We start from the raw sequence: 24,872 nt of genomic DNA on the forward strand, positions 1-24,872 counted from the left end.
CATGTTAAAACTCTTTAAAAGATACGTGTTTGGTCTTAGAAAAAAAATAAGAGCTATTTTCTGTCATTCCACACAGTGGCAGAAAATATACTCAGTTCTGTATTATTTTTAGTGATGCAACAGAAGTGTCACAACTCAAGCAGAAACGGAAACAGACGTGAAAAGTAAATTTAAAAAATTTCTTAATCTTAATCTTCAGTTTATATCAATGTCTCTGTCATCAATAAGTGCGCGTGGTGCAAAAAAATAATAAAAATACAGGTAAAAGTCGTTTTACGCCGGGGTAAAAAAAATCGGAGTAAAATGAACACAAATATAGTGGAACTAACAAATTACAACAGGGATGGAGAATACCTTAAAGGTAATATGGAAATCTAGGCATTTACAGGGCTTATGACCTGTCAATGGCTGGTTTAAGTGGCCATTTAACACACTGTGTAACATTCACCATTGCTTGCCTATGTTTGAACATCCATATTTCTTCAATTCTTCAATTTGTTGATTTTAGTGAAGTTAACGAACTGAAACCTTTATTGTTGTAAAGAGATTCATTTGACTGAATTATTTCACATACTAGGCAATGCCTGTGAGTGTATTAAGTGGCCACTTAAACCAGCCATTGACAGGTCATAAGTCCAGTAAATGCCTAGACTTCCATATTACCTTCTTTAAGGTATTCTCCATCCCTGTTGTAATTTGTTAATCTTAACGACTCCCGAGGGGGTGAAATCCAGTATTTTGTCTACAAACATTTGGACAAACTCAAATATTGTAATATAGTGGAAGATATAAGGTGAGGTTTCTTGACAAAATTCTAAGAACAACCTAACATGCTTATTAATACATATCCTATATTTATTCAAAATAAATTATGAAAGTATTTAAAAAATACAGTTTAATTTAGTTGACAAAATAAATAATAATCTCTTTAAATATATAATGTTTTTTTTATAATAAATACTAACTTACCAGTTCTTTAGTGCTAAATTAAATTCTCACAAAAAACTATTAAATTTCATTTGCTTTGATTATTGCTTCCTTTTTTGCAGAATCATAGCATAAGCTGCAAATATTTAAATATTCTTTAATTTTAATAATTATAAAATAAAATATATAATCATTCCTTTTCATTTTTCTTAAAAACGCAACGAAAATGAACTAGGAAACAATTTCACACACACAATAGGCTGCTCGCGTACATGGTAATAGAATAAAACAACGTGTAAAGGTGTGTCTGCTATTAGAATCGCGGCGCCTACTGTCGTCTGGTGTCGGCCGAACCGGGGAATCCCATGCCGGCACCAACTGGCGTAATTGTAAATCGACGTAAATCGAACCGGCGCTAAACGACGTTTATCTGTATTATTTTTGATACAAAATTCGCTCGTTAAGGATTCATCGCGTCAAATTAAAGCTCGCTTGAGGTTGGCTGGAACGCCTGGAACACCCCTCCCGCGTGTAAAGTTCCGTTATAAATATTGCAGAAACGGATGTCAAAAAACGTGCAGAACTTCCGCAGTTGCGAAAGCTTAAGCAGAGGTCTGTTGCATCACTAATTATTACATTGTCAATATCATACTTCAAACTACTATCAACATACAATGAACTACATCTATGTAAAAATAATATCATCATATATTGAAATATAAAAATACTTTTAATATTTGAAAATATGATGGAATACTGACGGATCCCAGGCAAACGGTGTTTGGTAAAAATATTGGGTACGAGGGTTGATTGATATGCTCCCCTGACCTGCTTTGAGCTGACCAGTGGAGCTGATGTGTGTGTATTATATAACCTAATATGGCTACGTGTAAAATACTGAGAGACAAGTTGAAACCGGCAACGGCTTAATTACAAGCACTGAAAAATGATATTTAATCTTAAATAATCGCACGTGAGCAACAGTTACTGAGTTTTTTAATTTAAAGTGGTTGTCTCCTACTCAAATCCACCACAAATAAGGAAGTTCATTGCTACGGGAAATTGAAAATAAAAAATGTTTCTTTTCACGTGCTAATAATTAGACCATTAAATTTTACGGCGAAGTTTCTCAAAATTGTATGAAAAACATTTATAAATAATATATAGAGATGACGCTCTATACAAATCCGACCTAAAAAGTCGTCCTCAAAGGAAAGGGAATGGACAAGCGGAGGGATTAAGTATCGTTATGTCATATCACGTCGACTTTGACAAGCAAAACAAGTAGTACAGTAAAAAGCACGGACTGTTTACATCGGTCTACTGTAAGTTCTATTCAGTATGTCACTCCCTTCCGCATACGCGTCACCTTTGTTTGTCGTTTCGCTGTACGCCCGACTAACTGAGCAGGGCAGAGACAGGAGATGCTCACGAGTAATAAATACTGGTAACATATTAATAAAACGTTTTTTAACATTCAAATAACTATTTTAAACAAGTACTGATTAAGATGGAAACATTTCTTACCGGTGATAGAAATGTTTTCTATTTTTTTCAGATCGATTTCTGCAGTATCTTAGCGCACATATAGGCATTATAGTAATTGCGAGGAGACAAAAGTAGCCGGGGACTGCTCGCAACAGACTAAAGTTTGTTATATTAAACATATGCCAATCGGCCACAGGTTGAGGCACCATATTTTGAACGCTCATGATTTCTCTAGTTATTCTAAACATGAACTGATTTGCCATTGCAAATTTGACATTTCACTTGATATTTGAGCACGCGTTTGCAATTTCCAATCAATTCTAGCATTGTTATGTTGTTGTGACAACCACAGGCGATCGTGATCGCAACCGGCAACAGATTTCAAGTGTCCGGGACGGCCATGTTTACCATGTTTGGGATACAAAGTATTACTGTATTGGGTTCAGCTTTTAAACATACTGTTTGTCGTCTAATCCGGTTATGTCAAACGATGTCATAGAGAGTCCGCAAGTCAGCCTTTTGAACAATAAACGTCAGTCGAATCCGTATTCTATTTGCTTCTTGTCAGTTATGTTTCGCCATTCAGAATCGTGTTATGATCACTCGCCAGCGTTGCCAACCTCCATCAAGCTAAAATCGGTAGATTCATTATCAGCTAGAACAGTTTTAGAAAAAATAATTAAACTATTACTTGTGACGAGCCAAGCTGCCAAAAACTGTTGAAGAAACAGTTTTTTTTTGTCGTTTTCGTGGAGGGGGGGTGCCTATTGCCGGCTTGATTTTTGTTTGCGTGACATCCACTAAGCAATATGTCAAGGGTAGAGCATATTGATCAACCGTCATACATCTACATAAATATAATACAATTTTATAAGTCAAAGTGTTCGCTCAAGATCTACATTATGTAAAAAAATCGATCAGAAAAGTAATCAAAATACCTCACATCACCATTTTATATGTATAAAATGTAATACAAATTATTTGTATTGAAGAAACCAAAGTTACAGCACATGGCACTAAATAAAGTACATCGGGCTTAAGAAAGAGACTGCCGGCCTAATCGGCTAACTTCGGCTTTGTAGAGCGTCGTCTTTGTCATTCATCCATGTTTCAGATACCGGACTCCTGCAACAGAGACGACGCTCTACAAAGTCGGCAGTCTCTTTTTTAAGCCCGATTTGTTTTATTAACTGCCGGGTACTGTATATATGTGTCTTTCTATCTGATTAAGTTTTATACAAATGTGTTAACCTATATAAGCCATTATTAATATTTCTATGTTAAGCCTGATTTTCTACTAATATAAACATGAATTTGGTGTTATTTTCTTTTGAGCTAACGACTTTTTGTAAGTGCAATTTTAATATCCTTGCAGTCTTTACGATATTAGGAATATGTTGAACTGACTTAAGCGTAAATAAATATTTCAGTGGTGTGAAGTAAAAAAATAGTAATCTTTTTAGTCACTTTACAATCAATGTATAATGTCAATCCGAGTCGATTAATTTGAAGCATGATTCATTAAAAGAATCGTTAAATTATCAATCTCGAAAGTTCAGTGAAATAAAGTAAATATTATTTGTTTGAAAATCAGGCTTTATTGTAAAAAAAATGTACTTTTGTTTAGCGGACATAAGAGCATTCGCATTTTCGAAATTATTAGAAATTTTTCAAAAGTAGTTTTTAAATAATGCAAACTATGTTTATTTAACAAAAAAAATATATCAACATATTACAATAGAGATGAAGCACATTAGAGAAGAGAATGTAGAAGTCTAGGCATGTACAGGACTTGTGACTGGCTGATTTAAGACTATTGTTGATAAATCCACCTGGTCCAATAAGAAGTAGAAAAATTGAAAAATATTTTCAGGCGTTGACTAGCATGTGGGTGAAATAGTTCAATCATGAATCTCACCCGCAACAATAAAGGTTTCAGCAATTTAACTTCACAAACATCAACAGATGGAAGAATTAAAAGAATATAGGTGTTCAAATATAGGCAGAATGAAGAGTGAATGTTCCACAGTGTGTAAAGTGGCCATTTTTTTAAATAATTTTTTTTAAAAGAAATATTTGAGTTCTTATAATTTACGCAAATATTTTATTTTGAGGGCCATTTTCAACAAATTGTAAATAACTCACAATTAGAAAATGGGAATCAAGTTGGGGTAGAGTGGGATTCGAACCACGGACCTTTGATCCGTGAGTCCGAGACACTAGCCGCGGGACCACAACCCGATTTTTAAGTAAACCAACCAATGACATGTCGCTTAAACCAGCCAATGACATGTCATAAGCCCTGTGGATGCCTAGGCTCCTAATTTCCCTTCTCCAAAATGTTCTTCACCTCTGTTGTAATATGTAGATATTAAAAGCTCCCTACAGGGTTGAATCCAGTCTTTGTCTACAAAAATTTGGCCAAACTCAAATCATTGTTAAAAAATATATGGCAAATTGAGTTATGTTATTGCCTCCTGGGAAACCGGTGGTAACAGACAGACAACAAAGATACATTAAAAAAATAAAATCATAAAAATTATTTATGACTTACCTTACTTGACCCGTACGACTGGAATGTGTGTAAAAACACGCCAGCTTGAAATAAAAATTTTAATGAAAATTGAGATGGTAAAAATTGTACACAAAATTGCATCGGGACGCAAACAAGACCATGGCCATATAATACCAGATAACACTCCCATTTTGAAAAACGCAAAGACAAATGCAGGACAGCCAAAAATACCATACAATGGATTTCTTGGATAATAGAACATTTCGAGTGAGAGTTGGGGAGGATCTCTCAGACCTTCTCATAGGGGATCAGTTGTTGGCCCGATTGCATATGGAAACTACTTGACTGGTTTGAGAGAACTAATTCGTACGCCCATATCTTTCTTTGCTGACGATACAAAGTTGTTTGCCAATCCAATAATAAGCAACCAGCAAATCCAAGATGACAATCAGATTTTTTAATGAACAAAAGAATGAGAAGTGCACCGTCCTACACATGAACCCTAGAAATCCGAAAATAATATATACCGTGGGTGGAAATCAAGTGCAAACAGTAACGTCACAAAAAGATCACGGAGTTGTGATTACTTGTGATCTTAAATGGGAATCACGTATTATCGAAATTGTCAAACGCACCAATTCCCTCTTAATAAGGAAAACATTCGCTCACATCACCCAAAATTTGTTCCTTAAAATGTACAATACATATGTTCGTCCACTCCTGGAGTATGCCTACCAAATCTGGAGTCCCTGTTTCAAAAAAGACATAGAGTTGTTGGAGAAGTCCTGAGGAGAGCAACTAAAATGGTAGTTTCTCTAAGAAATAAATCATACGAGGACCGCTTAAGGGAGCTCGGGTCAAGTTCACTGGAAGAGCGGAGGCAGCGTGGTGACTTAACTGAGCAATATAATGTACCCAAGTTGAAATCAATGTTCACTATGAATGAAAACCGCCATCTCAGAGGTTATTCATTGAAACTAAACGCTACATCCTTCTCATCCAACCCCAGGAAGAACTTCCTGACAAACCGAGTTGTGAAGAAATGGAATGGCCTTCCCGAGAAAGTGATTGGTGCTAGTTCAGTTAATGTGTTTCTTTTTGATCCTAGCAGTATATCTACGATTTAAAACGACGAATTAAAATCAGGAGTTGCGTACTGAGCGACATCTACATAAACTAATGGTCAAAGTGTAAAACTACTCCTTGAGGAGTGGTTAAGTCGCCTTCTGTTTGATGCGCGTACGCGGTTTCTGGACTATTCTTAAATCTATGCTTGTCGGTCCAGATTCTAGATGGCACCACCCAAACAATTTACTGTTATCTTCTCCGAGAAAACCATATATTAAATTAAATTTTGAACAATACTAACATTATATTTGCGCTCTCACGTCCGCTGACCAAATACTAAGACCCGTGTGATGTCAAGTGTGCTTTAGATGTATCACCAAACAAAGTGTATGTTACTTTTCAGAAAAACCTCGGCAGATTTTCTCAATGTACACTCTATTAATAGTAAGTGCTAATTTAGTGTAATTGGGGCCGATGCCGCTCTGCCCGTGAGTCTAGTTACTCTTATCGTTTTGCTCCCTTCACGGCACCCGATCATAGAAATTCTGTGTGTAAATAAATATACCAACTCGCAGCTTCTCGATGTGGAAAGATTGTGCATTTTGATATTATTGTTTTAATTTATTTTACAATTTGCGATGCAGTGTTTATCAGATCATCATATCCTTATCCGCGCCTGGGCGGGGATTGCAAAGGCCAACTTCATCGGTGTGTACCGAGGCGCAATGCTTAACTTTTCTACTATCTCGATCTACCGAGGTATTACGGAGCCGGCTCTACCGACATGTCGATACGTGTTTTCAGGAATATAAGGCTGGCTGTCCATGAATTTTTTTTAATTGTAATGTTTATTTTTCACAGTGGCAACATTTCTTCCGAAGTTTTGTACCACTAGACGGTGCTGTCTATGCCCTCAATGCCAAACTAAAATATACTTAATTCTTTTTTTTATTTTCAATAGGCTTCTGTAATTAAAAGTAGCCACCTCAAAACGGTTTGAAGATGAAATCAAAAATAAATTGCAATCAAAGTAAAAAGTGCTCACTTGAACACGATTTCTGTCACTTCCAATAAGTAGATATGTGTTTCATGGGGTACAGGCCTCGGCCTTGGTCTGGCTACAGCTTGCCCACCACATACCGCACACCGCATCTGAGGATATAAGTCTCCTTGGCAGTGTCCACATACACGGAAAAGTTGCTCGTTGCCGAACTAGAAAAGCTGCTCGTAGGAGCTCTCTGTAATCTGGTAGCAAGAAGGTAATCCAGAAGTACATAATATTCACTTCATTGGATTGAGAAAAGAGGGAAGTGAATTCTTCACTGACAACTGGATTTAATTTGTTTGGACATGATCAATTCGCCGACATGATTACAAAACTTTTTAAAAGCCTCGAGATTCTTTTTAGAAGCCACCAGATCTGTATATCCGACAGGACCTATAACAGGGCCATGGATAGAAGCGAGAAGTTCCATTCGGAAATCATAGAGAGGGGGAAAAGAACAAGACCACAGAATGTGTTTAGAAGATTGATTAGGATATCCACAGCAGCACGAAGGGAAATCAAAATAAAATAAACCTAATTATTAACGGCAATCTTACAAGGTTACGTCATTTTGCAAAAATGTTAGAGATGGAACAAATTGATCAAGGTAAATATTGAAAACAAATAATTTGTCATTAATTTGACCGTGGCCTTATAAAAACTGCGTAGTACAGTGATCGGGGATAACCCAAGAAGATTTTAAGCTCTGACGGAAAAAAAAGGAAGGTAACCCTAACCCTCCCTGAAGGGGAAGATTTCCATCGCAATTGTCAAACGTCCAGAAGAGCATTTAAAGACATTTTTTTATATCCGATAGAGACATTCCTTCAGTTGGGAGTAGACGAACGCCACCAATAACAGAGGAGTGATTTCTTTTTAAGTGGAAATTATCAGATTAGCAGATTATCGCTGGACCTCCAGATTCTGATTACTAAACACATCCTGTGGTCTTGTCCCTTTTCCTCTCTCTGATTATCGAATGGAGCTTCTCGCTACTATCCGTGACCCTGTTATAGGTCCTGTCGAATATACAAATCTGGTGGCTTCCAAAAAGAATTTCAAGGCTTTTAAAAAGTTTTGTTATCATTTCGGCGAATTGAACATGTTCAATCAATTTGATCCCAGTCAGTGAAGAATTCACTTCCCTCTTTTCTCAATCCGATGAAGTGCATATTATGTGCTTTTAGATTACTTCCTTTGAGCACAAAGATGCTAAGGCTACCAGATTACAGAGACCTCCTTCAGGCAGCTTTTCTCGTTTGACAACAAGCAATTTTTCAGTGTATGTGGGCACCGCCAAAGAGAGTTATGTCCTCAGATGCGGTGTGCGGTATGTGGTGGGCAAGCTGGACCTCCAGATCCAAAGAGGGCATCCAATTGCCTCGCTACATATCGATGTGCTTACTTCAAAAATTAATGGTACAGGGTCGGTAGTGTATCTTCGTAATCGCTCGGGAGAATTAATCTTAGACTGTACCGTCATAGTGAAGGTTTGTCACTTCCAGTGTGCAGATATGTGTACTGTGGGGTACGGTGGTCTCGATACCCATTGACGTTATTACCTCGAAACTCGGGTCGGTAGTGTCTCTTCCTAATTCCTCGGGTGAATTTATCTTCTAGTATACTACCACAGTGAAGGTATGGCTTCCGTATCTTCCGATAGTAATCGCTTCCCTGATAATGCATCGGCATAATACAGCATATCTTGATAGTCTGTTACGTCCCGTGATCACTCTTAAGACGCTTCAGGCTTATGTTCTGAGACACTGGAATATTGCAGTGTAAAACCATTTATCATGTCAACTTTGCCAGCAATCGAATCGAAGTCCTCAAGCTCTGAATGCAAACGCACCAGCCACCACACTGCGAGGCGAACTTATCTCCACTCGATTTAATTTCTCAGATTTTTGATTCGTATAACAGGACTTTGATTCTATTTCACACACGCATATAACAAATGAAATATTTGTTACTTTGTTCTAAGATACTCCAAAACCATTGATTTGGGAATTTTAATGTGTAATTTGATAAAAGTTACAGTTTGAAATTTGAATTTTATTTCCGATGAATGTATTTATAATTTGCAAAATACATGTTCAGTTTTGCTTTAAATGTTTTTATGCACATCTGAATATTATATGTTGATTGTTTGATGTGGCAATATTCATGTTTTTACTTTAAAAATGGGCTGTCGATGCTATATCTCCATACCAGCGGTGGGCAATTAGGTTTGGTGGCGGGCCATATGAATATGACCATCATTTTTGGGAGCCTGCGACCATCGATGTCACTCGTGCCCTTGCGAGCCAAACACAACTCATTTCAAACCAATGCGCTTAATGTGCGATTGAAGAATGGCTGTGATGAAAGAATACAATTTGAAACTACGTTTCGATACAAAACTTGCCGACTACAACACTTGTTAAAAAAAAAATTGAAAAACTGAAAAAAAATATTGACGGCCGGGCTGCATGTACTACTGTGGTCTGTTCAGAAATCGAACAGGAACCCGCTGGGCCAGAATGGAGCAGTTCACGGATCTTCTTCTGCCTCTAATTGCCGATCGCTGCTCTATACAAAACACAACATTACCAATTAAATTTGAAATTTTGCAAGTAAATAGCAGGGTTCAAAGAATATGTATCATAATATTTGTTGCTTATATAAATAATTAATATTTATAATTTAGTAGCTGTCTTTGTTTGAACGAGACATTTCTACGTTTCTCCGCGTTTCACAGTGAGATTATCCGGCCACCATAAAGTCGCATTCGTTGCGTGTTTCGGACCGGATCGGAGATTCACCCGGAGCTGGGGAATAATATGCAGCAACATCACATCTATATCATAGAAACTTTTCATCCTTTGGTTTGGTTCAGTCCAAACTTTGAAAAAGGCTGGTAATGAAAAGGCTGTAAAACTGGTATTCCTCTTTAAATATTTCAACCATCACCCTGAAACCAGACATACGGATTTGAATCGGATTTGGGAGGCATTGGCCACAGATGCTATTGAAGATCGTCTTCGTCGTCTGTTGATATTCCAATAGTTGACTTGATAAGAGGTATATATCAATTTTTGATTGATATATATATTTATTTAAATATCATGATATTTTCAAACCCCAGTTTCCAACAAAATTCAATCAGCCTATCATTCCTCAAGTATGGTTGTAGAGATTTAAAAAATACAGTATTTTATGTTATGTAATCGAAGATCCCATTCATGTGTAAAGACTACATGGGAATGTTTTACGACAAGAAAAAAATATTATTAATATTATTGTTTTTTTATTTACACATTGAATTTTAGTTCAAAGGTGCTTTTACGTGAAAATTATGAACGTAGGATCGGAGTAAATAGATTCACAGGCTAAATTTTGAACAAAATAACATGGCTGAAAATTACTAACCAAAGACTGATGAAACTCCTTGCTAATGAACTTTGATATCGATGTCTTTTGATTTGAAATTGTACAAAACAGCAACTAATACAATTGTTTTTCTCTTTCCTTTTTGTGCTGTCACTTCACGGTGTGGATTGGAACAATTGACTTTTGCATGTGGTTTTGTTTTATCATTTTCCCTATCCGCTTGAGCAGCTCTCAAAAGTCCAACTATCCCGAGATGCTTGGCCAGATAGGGCTCGCTTTCGGCTGCATGAACTACCTGACAGGCGCGCCTAACACCCAGAAGGTCGTATCTCCCCAACACCAGACTACGGACTTCACAACGTACCAGCCGCCCACGCCTGTTTCGGGAGGATCCAGGAAGCAGATCCACCCAGGAAGCGGAGAAAGCCTCACTTCCTCGAATGAGAAGATCACGATAACGGCAAAGTCGCCTAATAAGTCACCGTCAATGCAAAATGGTGGAGCACCCGTACTGCAAAAGATATCGCCGCTTCTAAATACAAAATTTGACACCCCACCAGAGTCCAACCAACTGACACCTTACGGGTATAATGCAGCCGCAAACATCCCATTCGCTTTCTCTCATCACCAAGCTCCTTCTGTCTTGGAACAACCGCTGCGTAGAAAAGCTTCGGGAGACAATGAGAATATTCGATTGTTCGATGGTATCGAAAACGCTCGGAGTCCCAATAGACAAGAGGCGACCCAAAGCAGTATACGGAAAAGGGCGCAATTCCAACAGCAGCGAAACAAGAATTTCGTTTTCCGCCAGCAGCAGTCTCCGAGTCCGCCGTTCTCGGGAATGCGGATCCGCGCCAAGGACACGATCGAACTCCTCAGTGCGGACAACCTGCGCAAGGCCCCCAAAGGTGCGATCATCCCCAAGAGCGCGTCGGTGTTCGCCAGGAGGAGAGAGGAGTGGGATTCTACACGGCACAGCGCGTCCTTTAGCATTCCCGGCAAGCGCAGAAATAGTGAATCTCGCCGATGCCTGCTGCTCTGCTCGCACGCTTCTCTGGAGAGGGACAGCCCGAGCTTTCCTTCCCTTCCTTCTCTCGCACCAGACTCTGACCGCAAGCCTCGCGCCCGGGGCTCCGATCCTTCTCCGGCCAGTCAAGGTTCAGCCCCCAGTTGCGCGTGACCCATCCTTGTTGCATGTGTCCTCCTTCCAAGAAGTCTCGGCTTACTGTCGTCCCTATACTCGTGTTAGCGACCCCTTTCCCTACATGATACATGCCAATGTCGAGAGCTCGTTCTCTCCTCGCTGCATGCATTTGCCCCTCTTCCTTTCAAGAAGTCTTTGTGACTTATCGTCGTCCCTAGACTCGTCGTGTAAGCGACCCCTCTCCCTACACGATACATGGCAATGTCGAGGACTCGCTCTCTCCTTGTTGCATGCATGCGTGTCCGCGGCTTACTGTCGTCCCTAGACTCGTCTTGTTAGCGACCCCTCCCCCTACATAATACATGGCAATTTCAAGAATTTATTTTCTCCTGATTGCATGCATATGTCTCTGTGACACCTCTCCATACATGATACATGCCAATATCGAGAGCTTGTTCTCTCCTTGTTTCATGAATTTGCCCTTTCTCCTTCCAAGAAGTCTCTGTGACTTATCGTCGTCCCTAGACTCGTTGTGTTAGCGACCCCTGTCCCAACACGATACATGGCAATGTCGAGGACTCGCTCTCTCCTTGTTGCATGCATGCGTGTCCGCGGCTCACTGTAGTCCTTAGACTCGTCGTGTTAGTGACCCCACTCCCTACACGATACATGGCAATACGAGGGCTCGTTCTCTCATTGTTGCATGCATTTGTGTCCGCGGCTTACTGTCATCCCTAGACTCGTCTTAGTTACCCCTCTCCTTACACAATACATGACAATGTCGAGAGCTCATACTCTCCTTGTTGCATGAATGTGCCCCATTTCCTTTCAAGAGATCTCCGCGGCTTACAGTGGTCTCTAGACCCGTCTCCCTACATGATACTTGACAACGCCGAGAGATTGTCCTTTCCTTGTTGCTCATTTCATCTGTTAGTAGATGTTTTTACCTGATTGTAACAACCTGACTGTGGCGAAAATTGATAATAACTCCCCGACTTATGCACTTTCTAACTCCTGCTTTGCTTGCTTGAAGAATAAAATAAATACATCATTGCACGATGAGAATTTTTTGCAAACTATAATTTGATCAGCCTCTGTTGCTGCTTTGAAGCAAAACGCTTGTTTTAACATATTATTTGCATGTTTTTTGCAAGTTCCCGTCTCGGTTTGCTTTGAGAACTAACTGTATCCCGATGCCTGGTCAATATTGTGTCTTCACTTCTAATACTTGTTGAATGGTCTGTATCGCTTTCTAAGTTCTAAGTACCGCTGATGTCTTGATCAAATCTCTGGCTTTGATTTTTCAACGTCACTTACGTGACAACTGACAAAGCATTGTTCTCGCGTATCAAGACAAAAGTAATATTTGAACTCTCTTATAATATAAATATGCCCCTCTTCACAAACAACCAATTCAATGTTATATAAAAGAGATTGTTCTTAATTCAGTCGGCAACCGCAAATAAACGTTGTTGCAATAAACGCATGAGTCAGACCGGGTAATATAAATCCCTTGAATGTTTATTTTTATATTTCAACACAATCAATGGTCTAATTTTGTAGATTTTTCAAAACAGTAATAAATAATACTCTTATCTCACTTTTTTTTTAAACTCTTTTAAAATATTATAATATAAGTGGCCCATACGTTCTTAGAAATTTGAAATCTTAATAAATCAAAAACTTTTATTATGGCGCGAATATTTTCATTTTTTCAATTACAGGTATAATAACGCCGTCTAATACCTATGTGCTGAATTGATTTTTAAGGTACCTTCAGGTGAGGTCTTCAAATTTTATTTACAAAGTTGGGTTCGACATCAAGTAATTGACAGAAATTTCAAATGCAGGGTCGTGTTTTACGATACCGCGTATGCAAAAATATAGTTCACCATGTGTCAAATTTTGAGGTGACTAGGCCGATGACCTAACACTTTACTCACGCAATTTTTTGCGCATCGTAAGAAGAAATATGGATTTGTTGGAAGGTTTCAGTCAATTTGTTGAGGTTCCTCAACTCCCAGCCCACGTAACGCGACGCAAGATGCGGTCAGCAATAAAGCAATTGCCAGAATCCAATAGTTTTCCAGAATATATTTTTTTAAATATTTCGATTAGGAGAAATAACTTATTTATTATTTTTTCCATGTGTTGTTAAAGTTTTGCCGTTTTGGAATATGATAACCTCAACTGGGTAGAGAGATGTATTAGGATGGATGGTACCAATTTAACCAACTAACGGTTTGCATATGACACCGTATTGGTATCAGAAGATATTAATAACCTCCCACGCGCTGGTCAGATGATGTTAATCAGATGAGAATTGCCAGTGATTGTATGCAGAAAGCGCAATAGAAGGACGTATGGAGGAGCATTTGGCAATGAACAGAAATAGCAGTTTGATGATGATGTTGAAGTTTTGTAAATGATATTTGAAATTTCCACCGCGCAATACTCGCCGAATTACTGTCGAGACCTGACTCGCGTACACAAAAGGCTCGCTCCATTCCAGTAAAACGCTCCATGGCGACTGAATAACCACAATCTCTCTCTTTCATACGCCACGTTACTTTTTTCCAAAATTTTAATTTCTAACGACTTATGGGCCACATATTTGTTTGCCAATATCTTTCCCGATTTTTTAATATGGAATGTGAATGTTTTAATTTGAGGACAGTGCGTTGGAATGTTTAATAAGCATAGGTTAATGTGTTAGTGCCTGTCGGTGGACCAAGTAAACATACCTATTGCATTTGTGTTAGTTGGGACACTAGAATATTTTATTTGAAAACATTCCGACACGCACACGTAAATAAAGGTTTATTAAAGATTTGAACGGACTGTACTGTGTGTATTCGAGAATTGTGCTTCAGAATTTAAATGTTGTTCTTTTTTATCCTGAACAAAACAAAAATGTTAAATTTTTGGACATTATTTCTACCAAACGTAAATTTATCCGTGTAAATAAAAAAAGACTAATTTGGAAAAGAACAAGATTTAAATTTCGTTGTCTCTGAAAAAAAATAATTTGATTCTTGTACATTTAATTTAATTGTGATGATTTTTTCCTATTGCAATTTCAGGTATGTATGTCAAAAGGTGAATTTACTCACTGTTTACTTTTTTAAATACATGTTAAGTGTATATACTTTTTTATGTCCATTCCAAATTTCACAAATTATCTTTTTTAAATGTGTCCGCATGACCACTTCAGATATTTTCAATATAACATCTCTAAAACAGTCTTTCTAACCTAATATTTGTAGGGTTTAAATGAAGTACCTTGCATGAAGACGAAAGCAGATCCAGTTTGCAAAAAGTTTGGGAAATAAAAAAAAACTGTTTAAAAAAATGTAAAAGTTTTATCTACCATTAAAACTTATATTATGTGCCCAGCCTTATTTGAAACCATACTGAGAGATAGTGCCGCTAAGTTCCTACTTTGTGTCATTTTTATTTACTTCCATTGGTACCACGTTTGCTGCGTCCGTCCTCTTATTACTTCATTATTTACAGAGCCAAACCACCGCACACCCAAGATTCTTCTGAGACACTTCCAGTTCTTTTTGATAGTTGTGATTTTCCGTAACATATATTCCCAGGTATTTGAAACTCTCGACCCTTTCGATGACTTGGTTTGACAGAGTCAGGGGATTTCGAGCATAAAGGCACCAACCCATGCATGTGGAGTACCTATTCAGGCTATCTACAGTGGCCTGAAGACCCCTGACTGAATCATCGGCATACTCTAGGTCGCAGAGTTTTTGAAAGGAGGAGATGGATATTTCTCGATCTAGTAGAATTGACTTCCGTAAGATAAAGTCCATGAGGATTAAAAAAATTAACGGTGCAAGGAGGCAACCTTGACGAACTCCGGTGATATACACTAGTATATATTTATATAAAAAAATCATTCGGGGCACACATCAATTTGATAGACATGATAACACTACTACATTTGGGTCACCCCAGCAGAAAATCCGCAAAATTTTGTCTGTGGATTTCATGTGTTTAGCCATTGTGATGAAGAAGTTCCGGGGGCGAAGCACCCACCTGAACTTTCCCATCCACCGACCAGATGAGCCAAGTAAAGCATGAGACCATCAAAACCTTTTACCAAAGCAAATCTCCTCCATGTGACCTATGCACCACATAAATCCTCTGATAAAACGCATTTTTCGAATTCAACGTTTGTTTATTCTAATATTCTTAAAATATAAACTCCGACTGAAACAAAAAAATATGGTTACGCCATATCAAAATTGTAAAGCTATAGTACGTTCTCTACTGAGAGGAACTACAAGTTAGAAACAATATATAAAAAATATGTATAACCTAATCTGTTTACCAATGAGATGTTACAATGTAGGAACAATATATACAAAATTCAGTCTCAACAAGCAGAAATTGCCTTGGTTTCAAATAAGGTTGGCCACATGGTATTAGTTTTAATGCTAGGTAAAACTTTTCCGTTTTGTATTCCATGCCGTTATTTGAAACCATATTGAGATTTGTTTGTTATCGCCTGGTGACCAAATGTAAGACACACTAATGTGAATGCTAGGCTCGAGTTTGTAAAGGTTCAAATAATGGTGCCATCGAAGATGATGTACAGCTGCTGAAGTTAACCACTTGTCGGCAATAATATTTGGCAAAAGTGTTGGTACTTTTGCTAAATATCCATCTCAGGATATCATCTAGTGTATGGTTCTGCAGCCAGTTGAGAGATGCCACTGCCGATCGAATACTTCCAAGAGGAGATGAAACCCCAGAATCGTTCAATACGGATTTAACCCTAACAGCTATTATAGCTTTAGTTGCGGGTTTTTACTGCAAAATACGGCCTCTTTGTTCTGGCAATCAGCTTTTTTCAATCTCCAGCCGGATTGCTGATGTGTAGCAGAGTCAGTCTTAGAGGCAAATGTGGGCTACAATAATACTCCCTCGTTATCGAAAATCACTTTATTTTGGGTGCAGTAAAGTAGTGTTAAGTCATGTACCCGACGCCCAGAAGCCAATTGGAGGAGAGTACAAGCTCTGCTACTCGCTTCAAACAAAGTGATTTTCTGAGGCGTATTCAATTTTAACCAAGCGATGACTTTTAGGGGATCCCATATTGGAGGTCTGATAACTTTTGGTTGTATTTATTGAACTGACTTTAGGATTCGCTAGACCAACAGGTGGGAACTAAGGTGGCCTTCTAAATGTGGATAACAGAATGTAGAAACCATTGACTTGTGGATAACAATGGTACTGGCTGCTTGTTTGGGTTTCAAGTTTAGGTCACAGAGAAATCTAGCAAGCTGACTGCCATTGGGTTTATAAGGATACCCTTTGTTTAGTTGCCCACACATGCCATCTTTCCCAAGCTGCTTCGTAAGATTTGAAAGTGGACTTGCGCTAAGCGTGTCGGAGTAGTTTATTTTGCCGGTGTAACCAAACGAGTAGGAACTTCACGGCACTATCTATCAATATGGTTTTAAATAACTGCACAGGAGACATAAAATATACCCGTCTTCACACATTATAGCATAGTTTTTAGAGTTACTGTAGCTTATTTAAAACTTTGATATTTCAATCTATTGATTTGAATTTTGGATCTGCCCCCTTTTACTCCAAAATGTAAAAAAATTACCTCTGATTTCAGTTTAAAAAATACATAAATGTGACAATGTTTACAAAAAAGCTCGGTCATTGTCTTTGTGAATTTTTTCACCTTGTTAATAATCTGTTTGTGCACGTAGGTGTGGGCGGCCAGAACGCCCGCCTCGCGCAGTCGCTGCCCGGAAGTCCGGCCGACAGGAGAGCTAACTCCCTTGGGGTGGTGGGCTCGGCCGAGAGTTTGGTGTGCAGGGTAAGGCGATACAAACACTCGTTGCTCTATATCATAATGGGTCTGGCCTACATGAGAACTAATACCGCATAATATTTAAATGTGTCGCCCCAATGATGTTGATTTTTCAGTATAAGAAGAAATGTTTATTAAATAACATACGAGGTGTGGCAAGGTCGTAATTATAATGTGATTGACCCTGGTACTTCTGAAGCAACAACCCGTTATTTTGTCTCTCTATCTGCTTTAGTTTGCTTTCGAGCATCGATGGTAGAGGACACTGTTGCGTAGTTGTGCTACAATCATGGTTGTCATAATCGAGCAATGAATTAACCTGAAATATGTTTTAATCGCCAAATAAATGTTTACAATTGCTCAAGGAGGTGTTTGGTGATGATATTAGCCACGAGTTTTTGAATGACGCATACAGTTTTCTGAAGGTCGGGTAAAGGTCAAATGAGCAAATTTAAATTAGAGGCAATAATTATGTTTTTTTTCAATTTTAACGGTGTCATCATGACTGCCTGAGCCTGAAGGTCAAAGTTATTTTCATTTATTTTATTCAACACTTTTTATACATACAGGGTGTTCACTAAACCCTGTCACATCCGAAACCACGGTGATCAGTATGAGCAAGAAGACATATTGGCACATTTAAATAATTTTTTAAAACGAATAAAATTTTTAAAAATAAAATATTTAAAAAATCAAATGGTTGCTTACTTCTGCAGGGGAGAAATGAGGAGGGGGGAGTCTGGTGTCTGGTACGCCGCGCGCCGCGCGCCGCGTCCCCCTCGCCCGCCTCAGTCCGAGCACTGAGAAACTTTGTATAAGCAAAGTGATAACACGGTTTCTGTACTATGATCGACTAATATTTTACGTTTATCCACACTATTCAATTAAAATATTAACAATTGGAATTTTAACCAAGAAATATATAGCAGATATTGAGAAAAATTTACAGAACAAAATATTAAAGTCGAGGTATTTTAATGTTTGATGTGCTCTTTCCAAAATTGTATGCACGTCAGATATCGTTCTAAAACGCCTTTACTGACGCGTCTTAATGCTAAAACATAACTTTATCCACATTATTTCATCAAAACATTATCAACGTCACAATGCGAAAAAAATATTTCACTGTGTCACACTGTTTTAAGGTTATACGATAATTTATACTCCACATCTATTTTATAATTTCACTTATAACTTGCACGTTTATTTCATAATTCCTCGTTAATATGCTTCATTATGATTTCGATAATCATGCACTTGACACGGATCTACTAGGACTGGTCATGATAAAATTATTCGTTCATATCAAAACTGTTAACGATTGTTACCCTGTGAGCTTTGTATTTAATGTGCAAAACATACAGCAAGTAATATATGATTAAACTTGAAATGTTGAAACTGAAAGAATAAAAGATCTCGGATATATTATTCCTTTCCACTTTGAAACAATTATTATTAATTATTAATAAACAAACAGGACCGGACCAGTCACTTATTAGCAATTATTTCTTAAAACTATCTGAAGATCACCGCCGGATAAATGAAGGAACCCCCGCTTTAGAGATGGGAGATGAATAAATACATCGATATTTTTTTCTATACTACAAATGTACATGACAAGATGCGCTTTCGTTTGTCAAATCAATATTTTCTCTTTCGTGGGAATTTAATAGGTGTTTATTTAAAAGGCAGCACCTGTGTTAATATAATTTATTTTTTTTAATTAAAAAAAAAGAAAAAAGTATTTACTTTACAAAAAAAGAAAACCAATATTCAAACTCCTGAAATATTTTTTCAAAGGTTGTTTTTCATCAATTACACGTAAACACTAATAAAAAGATTAAGAAAATAAAAATACCCAAAAAATTAACACTATACTACATACTAAATGGTATAATCGATGTTCCATCATTACTGGGACAAGTAAAATTCAATATTCCGACTCGTAGATTGAGAAACAATGAAATACTGTTCATCGATCAGCATAGAACAAACTATGGCCTAAATTCTCCAATGAGCCGTCTTTGTCGTATTGTTAACTCAAGACAAGATCTGGACTTTTTTGGTTTAAGTTTACAACGATTTGAACGAGCACTAAATAAATAGTCCAGATCTTGTCTCGATGTCCCTTATGTTTGTCAATGCTTCTTTCTTTTTTTTTTATGTTTTAAACTATTATTTTATTGTAATATTTAAACCTTATAAATTGTATACATGGACAATGTCCGTTAATAAATAAATAAGAGAGAAAAGGGGGTTGGAAGGAAAGAAGAAGGATAAAGGAACAACTTAAATATTTAGATAGTGACATTTCAACATTGACTTAAATGTAAATAAAGAAGGGGCGTATCTAACATTAGTGAGCAGATTATTCCATAATCGAGCGGCTACTACTGTGAAAGAGGAGGCAAAACAATTAGAGCGATGAAAGGGTATTAAAAGAGTTCTCTCGTTACTAGAACGAAGAGATAGTCCGTGTTGTGATATAGGTTGGAAGAGCTCTCTCAGATAAACGGGCGAAGTGGGATTATTTGAAATATTGTGAAGAAGTGATAGAATGTGAATATTTCTTCTATGCCTGATACTGAGCCAGTGTAGTTGCGTGCGATATTCGATTATGATGTCGAATTTGCGAAGATCAAAGACATAACGTATACAAACATTCTGCAATCGTTTTAACTTTTCAAGTAATTCAGAGTTAGCATCTGGATAACATACATAAAGTTAGACAGAAATACCACAAATAAATCTTAATCAGGCTTAAGGAAAGAATAAGGAAGAAAATACCAAATTTGTCTCTACAGTGCCCTGTAAGGGCCCAGTAAAAACCCTCTCTTGGTTTCGGCTAGGTTTTATTCGGTCGACCGCAAACCTTTGCGAGTACCTCTTTACTAGTCCCTTCGCGTAGTGCTGCCCAGGTATACTTTGTAAGAGCTTTATGCTCTGTTTCCAGGCCCACAATCTAAAAACCTTTCCGAAACTTCTAGATGTAGGTTCTGCAGTGGTGATTATGAAACACCTATTCGCTTTTTATGTCACTGTGATGCTTCACAAAAAAAAAACTGCATTCTCGAGAGGCCACTGGTTAAACATGGGGATATTAGAGCACTCGCCTCCTGTCTAATAGCCCGATACTTTAAAGACTTGGAAAGGGAGATTTAGCAATATGAGAACACTAGCCCGGTTCTTTAAAGACCAAGAGTTGGAGGGCGAGAACTAATTTATGGGGATCATCACGATAGATCTACAGAGGTGTTACAGTGACATCAAGAGCTTATCCACTTTGACCCCTATTTTTAAGAATAAGTGTAGTGAAGTAATGACACTCACAGCTCAAGAGATGTTACTGCGGTGCCAGTCATGACTTCATTCTCAAATTTTCTACACATTCTTTCCTACTTATCGTTTAGTTTTATTTCTATTACAATATTAAAATTACACATTTGTTTGTACTGCTACTATATTATATGTCTCGACCTGTACATTTAAGATTTACACCATAGCCCTTAAAATATAGCTTGATTAGAATGACAGTTGTCAGCAAAAGTGACAACATAACTTTTAAGTAACGATTTATATTGACACATGAAAAATCATTCGGCATGTCAATTTATTTTTTTAATACAATGCTTGACATATAAATGAACATGATAATATAAAATCAGCTTTAGAACTAAAAGAAAAACTAAAATAAACCTGATTATTAACGACGTTCTTACAAGGTTACGTCATTTTGCAAAAATGTTAGGGATGGGACAAATTGATCAATGTAAATTGATCGAATAAAAAATGATTAATTTGTTGTTGTTCATGAAAAAAAAATTAATGCCTTTTTTAAAGTAAATAATTGTCTTGAACACACTATAATAGGCTTGTTTTTGCGTTTTTATATAAATTTTCGGAAACAGAGTTTCATGTTTGTATGAAAAAACTGATAAAATCGATGGCGGCCTCCGTGGTGTAGTGGTCATGACGCTTGACTCACGCACGGAAGGTTCCGGGTTCGATTCCCGGTGAGAACACAAAAAATAAAAAATGTGATTTTTCTCAAGCCTGGGTGCTCTGTGATGTAACTCACCACTGTAATTAGGCCTCCTGGCCTGTTGTGGTGCAAAAAAAAAAAGTAAAAAAAAAAAAAAAAAATGAAATTCGATCCGTACATGATCAGTGATCGATAATTTCCCATGCTATATTTTAAGGACTATAGTTCTTTGGTTGAAAGACATCGCTCCATAGCAAAAACCCACCAATGTAACGCCTACTCTGTACGAAAAACTGTAAATAAAAATATATTTATTGAGAGGGGTGTATTATTTTTATTTAGGTTTTAGCAGAACAGGGTCTAGGCAAATACTGTGATGAAGAATTCATCAAAACTACTTCCAGAGAGATGCAGGAAGCTCTGGACATGACACCAGAAGAAATGGACAGGTAAATATCGTGTCTTCAAAATGTTCAATGAGGAAGTTCAATTGTTTTTTTATTTGTCAAAAGACTATCAAACTAAGTAAAAAAAGTACAAATTTATGTACTGAACTAGCATCTCTACAATTTTTAAAGTTTTACAATTTTTTTAATTATTCAGCCCGTGACGTCACTAGCTCTCTTCGCTAAGTTGTCCTGATTGGTAGGCTGGCTTCCCAGAAACCGAAAATCTATCGCAATACTCTATCATTGGATGATTAAGAAAAACTTGTGATGTCATTTAAAGTAGTTCATTTTTTTTTTGTACATTTTAGTATTAATAAGTAAGAAAACATTTTTTATAATCATTTTCCCGTAGCACTGAACTTCCTTATTGTTCTAGTTTCAAATTTCTTTATAATTCAAAAATATGAATGTATTGACTGACTGCCTAACGTTTGCTAACAAAGCCAAGGCGGGCATTCGTCGGAAGTTTTGTTCCAACTTAACCCACGTGTCCATATTTTACATTGAAAAGAAACACCCTCAAACTTCAACTGCAGTATGTATGTGTATTGAGACATCCTTTACAAGTACAGGTAAACGTCGTTTTACGCCGGTTCGATTTACGCCGATTTACAATCACGCCGTGGGATTCCCCGGTTCCGCCGGCCCCAGACTACAATAGGCGCCGCGATTCTAATAGCAGACGCACTTTTACACGTTGTTTTATTCTATTACCGTGTACGCGAGCAGGCTATTGTGTGTGTGATATTATTTCCGAGTTAGTTTTTGTTTTGTTGTTAAGAAAAATAAAAAGGCATGATTAAATTTTTCTTTTTATTACTATTTAAATTAAATGAATAATAATAATAATAATCAAAGTTTAATAACAAAAATAACAATAAGTTTATCTATTACATACACACTTAGGTAATAGATTTCTCTGGATCATGTCTAGTCTGCCTAACTAGGTACAACCTGTTTTAAGGCAGACATTTTTATGCAAAAAATAATCAATAACATTACTATCTACTTGTTAATTTACTATGAAGCTTTACAATATTACTGTATTATTTAGGAATGTATTTTAAAATAGGAAAACTTGCTTAAGCAAATTTTCCGATTTTTCTCAACCTAAACCCAGTAACCAATTTAAGTAACTATTTAGTAATATTCAAATATTTTCAGTTTTATGATTCTGGGAGAAAGGAAGCAACAATCACCTCAAATGAAATTGGATGCTTTTTTCAAAAAAGTGTATGAATTTAATTTAGTACCACCGAATTGGAGAGTTAGCATTTATTATAAAAAAATATATTATTTATATCAAGAGATTAATATTTATTTTGTGAACGAATTTAAACTGTATTTTTTAAATACATTTATAATTTATTTTGAATATATATAGAATATGTATTAAATCAAAATGTTAAGATTGTTCTTAGAATTTTGACACGGAACCTAACCTTAAATCTTCCATTATATTTGTGTTCATTTAACGCTGATTTTTTTTACGCTGGTATCTCTCGGAACGGAACCCCGACGAAAACAACGTTTACCTGTACCAGTGGTGTTTCCAAAATAAAGGGAATTACTAGATGATTGAAAACTACAGAATTCCCGGCAAATATTTTTGGTACTAGGCAAATTCTGTCGTGTTTATGGCGCCAGATCAGAACTGACAAGTACAGATGAAATAATACTCCACTCATAGAATTAAGAATAGTCCAGAAGGAGCGTAGAATCATATTTGAATACATCGGACTGAGTCCAATAATCCCCCCACTATGCATCACTTTCGCCGCGCGCATTCGTGATGTCGCCGCGTAATGTTGCAAGATGGGAAAAAATATAATCATAACACAAATGTAAGGTAAAAAAAAGCAATCCGTTAATTTCTCTAAATTTTTATTGTGCACGCGTAAATATTGATTGACACAACAGAGTAGATAAGTAAAGGGTCATTTAATAAGAGTAATTGAATTATTGAACTTTAAACCTAAAATATAAAACAAATTTTAATAATAAAACGGATATTTTTATATCATGTTAAATAATATTCGATGTTTTAAAGATAATGTCGGTCAAATGTCCACCACAGAGTTGTTTAATCCGAGGTCCAATGTTCATTAGTTCTCTCATTAGATGAGCAAAGTAGGGTAAAAAAATTTACTACCCTGGCAACACTAACGAAATGTCCATTTTCTTGTCTTCAACAATCTGACAGATGGAAAAACAATTCAATTTTTAAGTAATGTATTTGCTACTTACACATTCATTTGCTAATTACAATGAAATGTGATCCCATCCTGTTTCTTTAAGATCCTAGCAGTATTTCTACACTTTAAAAGGACACAACACGGCATAGTTGAATTCAAATCAGGAGTTGCGTACTGAGCGACGTTTACAAAGAAACTGATGGGTCAAAACGTAAACCTACTCATTTATGAGTAGTTTAGTCGCCATCTCTTTGATGTGCGTATGCGGTTTCTGGACTATTCTTAATTCTATGACTCCACTATTTGAATGTTCCTTTTTTATTTTGTGTTTATTTTTATTTTTTCTTTTAGAGCTGCTCACCAACTTTTGCTCCAGGAGAGACAGAGGAAACAGGCCCAGCTTCAGCAGATACAACAGAACGTGAACTCGCAACAGTTGGCTGTGGTAATTATCATAAACACCCCACTCCTCTTTTACACGGTGGACAGCTTTCATTATTGTTTGTTGAATCTTCATTTTATTTTTTCAAATTACTTAGAATGACGAAATCGACAGATGGATTAGTTGAGGAAATGTGGATGTTTAAACATGGGCAGAATGGTGAATGTTACACTGTGTGTAAAGTGGCCACTTAAACCCTGCCCTGCAAATGCCTAGACTTCCATATTCCCTTCTTAAAAATGTTTTCGATTTGATCGGTACATAATCAGTAAACAGTAATTTCCCATCACTAGTGACATTAGTTTGGCAGCTGTTATTTTAATCAAGCTATATTTTAAGGACTATAGCGGCGGCCACTTGGCCGATATCATTTTCTCAACCTAATGGGACAAAAATT

The 24,872-nt window shown here is 37.0% G+C and overlaps 1 protein-coding gene and 1 long non-coding RNA gene across 2 annotated transcripts in view; one reads left to right on the forward strand and one right to left on the reverse strand.

Moving 5' to 3' along the window:
• Ca-alpha1D (Ca[2+]-channel protein alpha[[1]] subunit D) overlaps positions 1-24,872 on the forward strand; it is a 154,385-nt gene that overhangs the window by 127,034 nt on the left and 2,479 nt on the right. Inside the window, exons 40-43 of the mRNA XM_088243056.1 lie at positions 6,402-6,442; positions 17,304-17,413; positions 21,732-21,838; positions 24,385-24,478. Of these exons, the coding sequence (XP_088099182.1) occupies positions 6,402-6,442; positions 17,304-17,413; positions 21,732-21,838; positions 24,385-24,478 (352 nt within the window). The remainder of the gene's footprint in view (positions 1-6,401; positions 6,443-17,303; positions 17,414-21,731; positions 21,839-24,384; positions 24,479-24,872) is intronic.
• LOC148283874 (uncharacterized) lies at positions 6,225-9,496 on the reverse strand. The gene is made up of 2 exons (XR_015825485.1): positions 8,387-9,496; positions 6,225-7,112 (listed from the first exon to the last, which is right to left on the reverse strand). It is a non-coding gene; the product is annotated as an uncharacterized LOC148283874 (long non-coding RNA).

This window comes from Micrasema longulum, unplaced genomic scaffold (assembly GCF_059751315.1).
Source record: "Micrasema longulum isolate JH-2025_06_02 unplaced genomic scaffold, ASM5975131v1 h1tg000184l, whole genome shotgun sequence".
NCBI classification, from domain to species: domain Eukaryota; kingdom Metazoa; phylum Arthropoda; class Insecta; order Trichoptera; family Brachycentridae; genus Micrasema; species Micrasema longulum.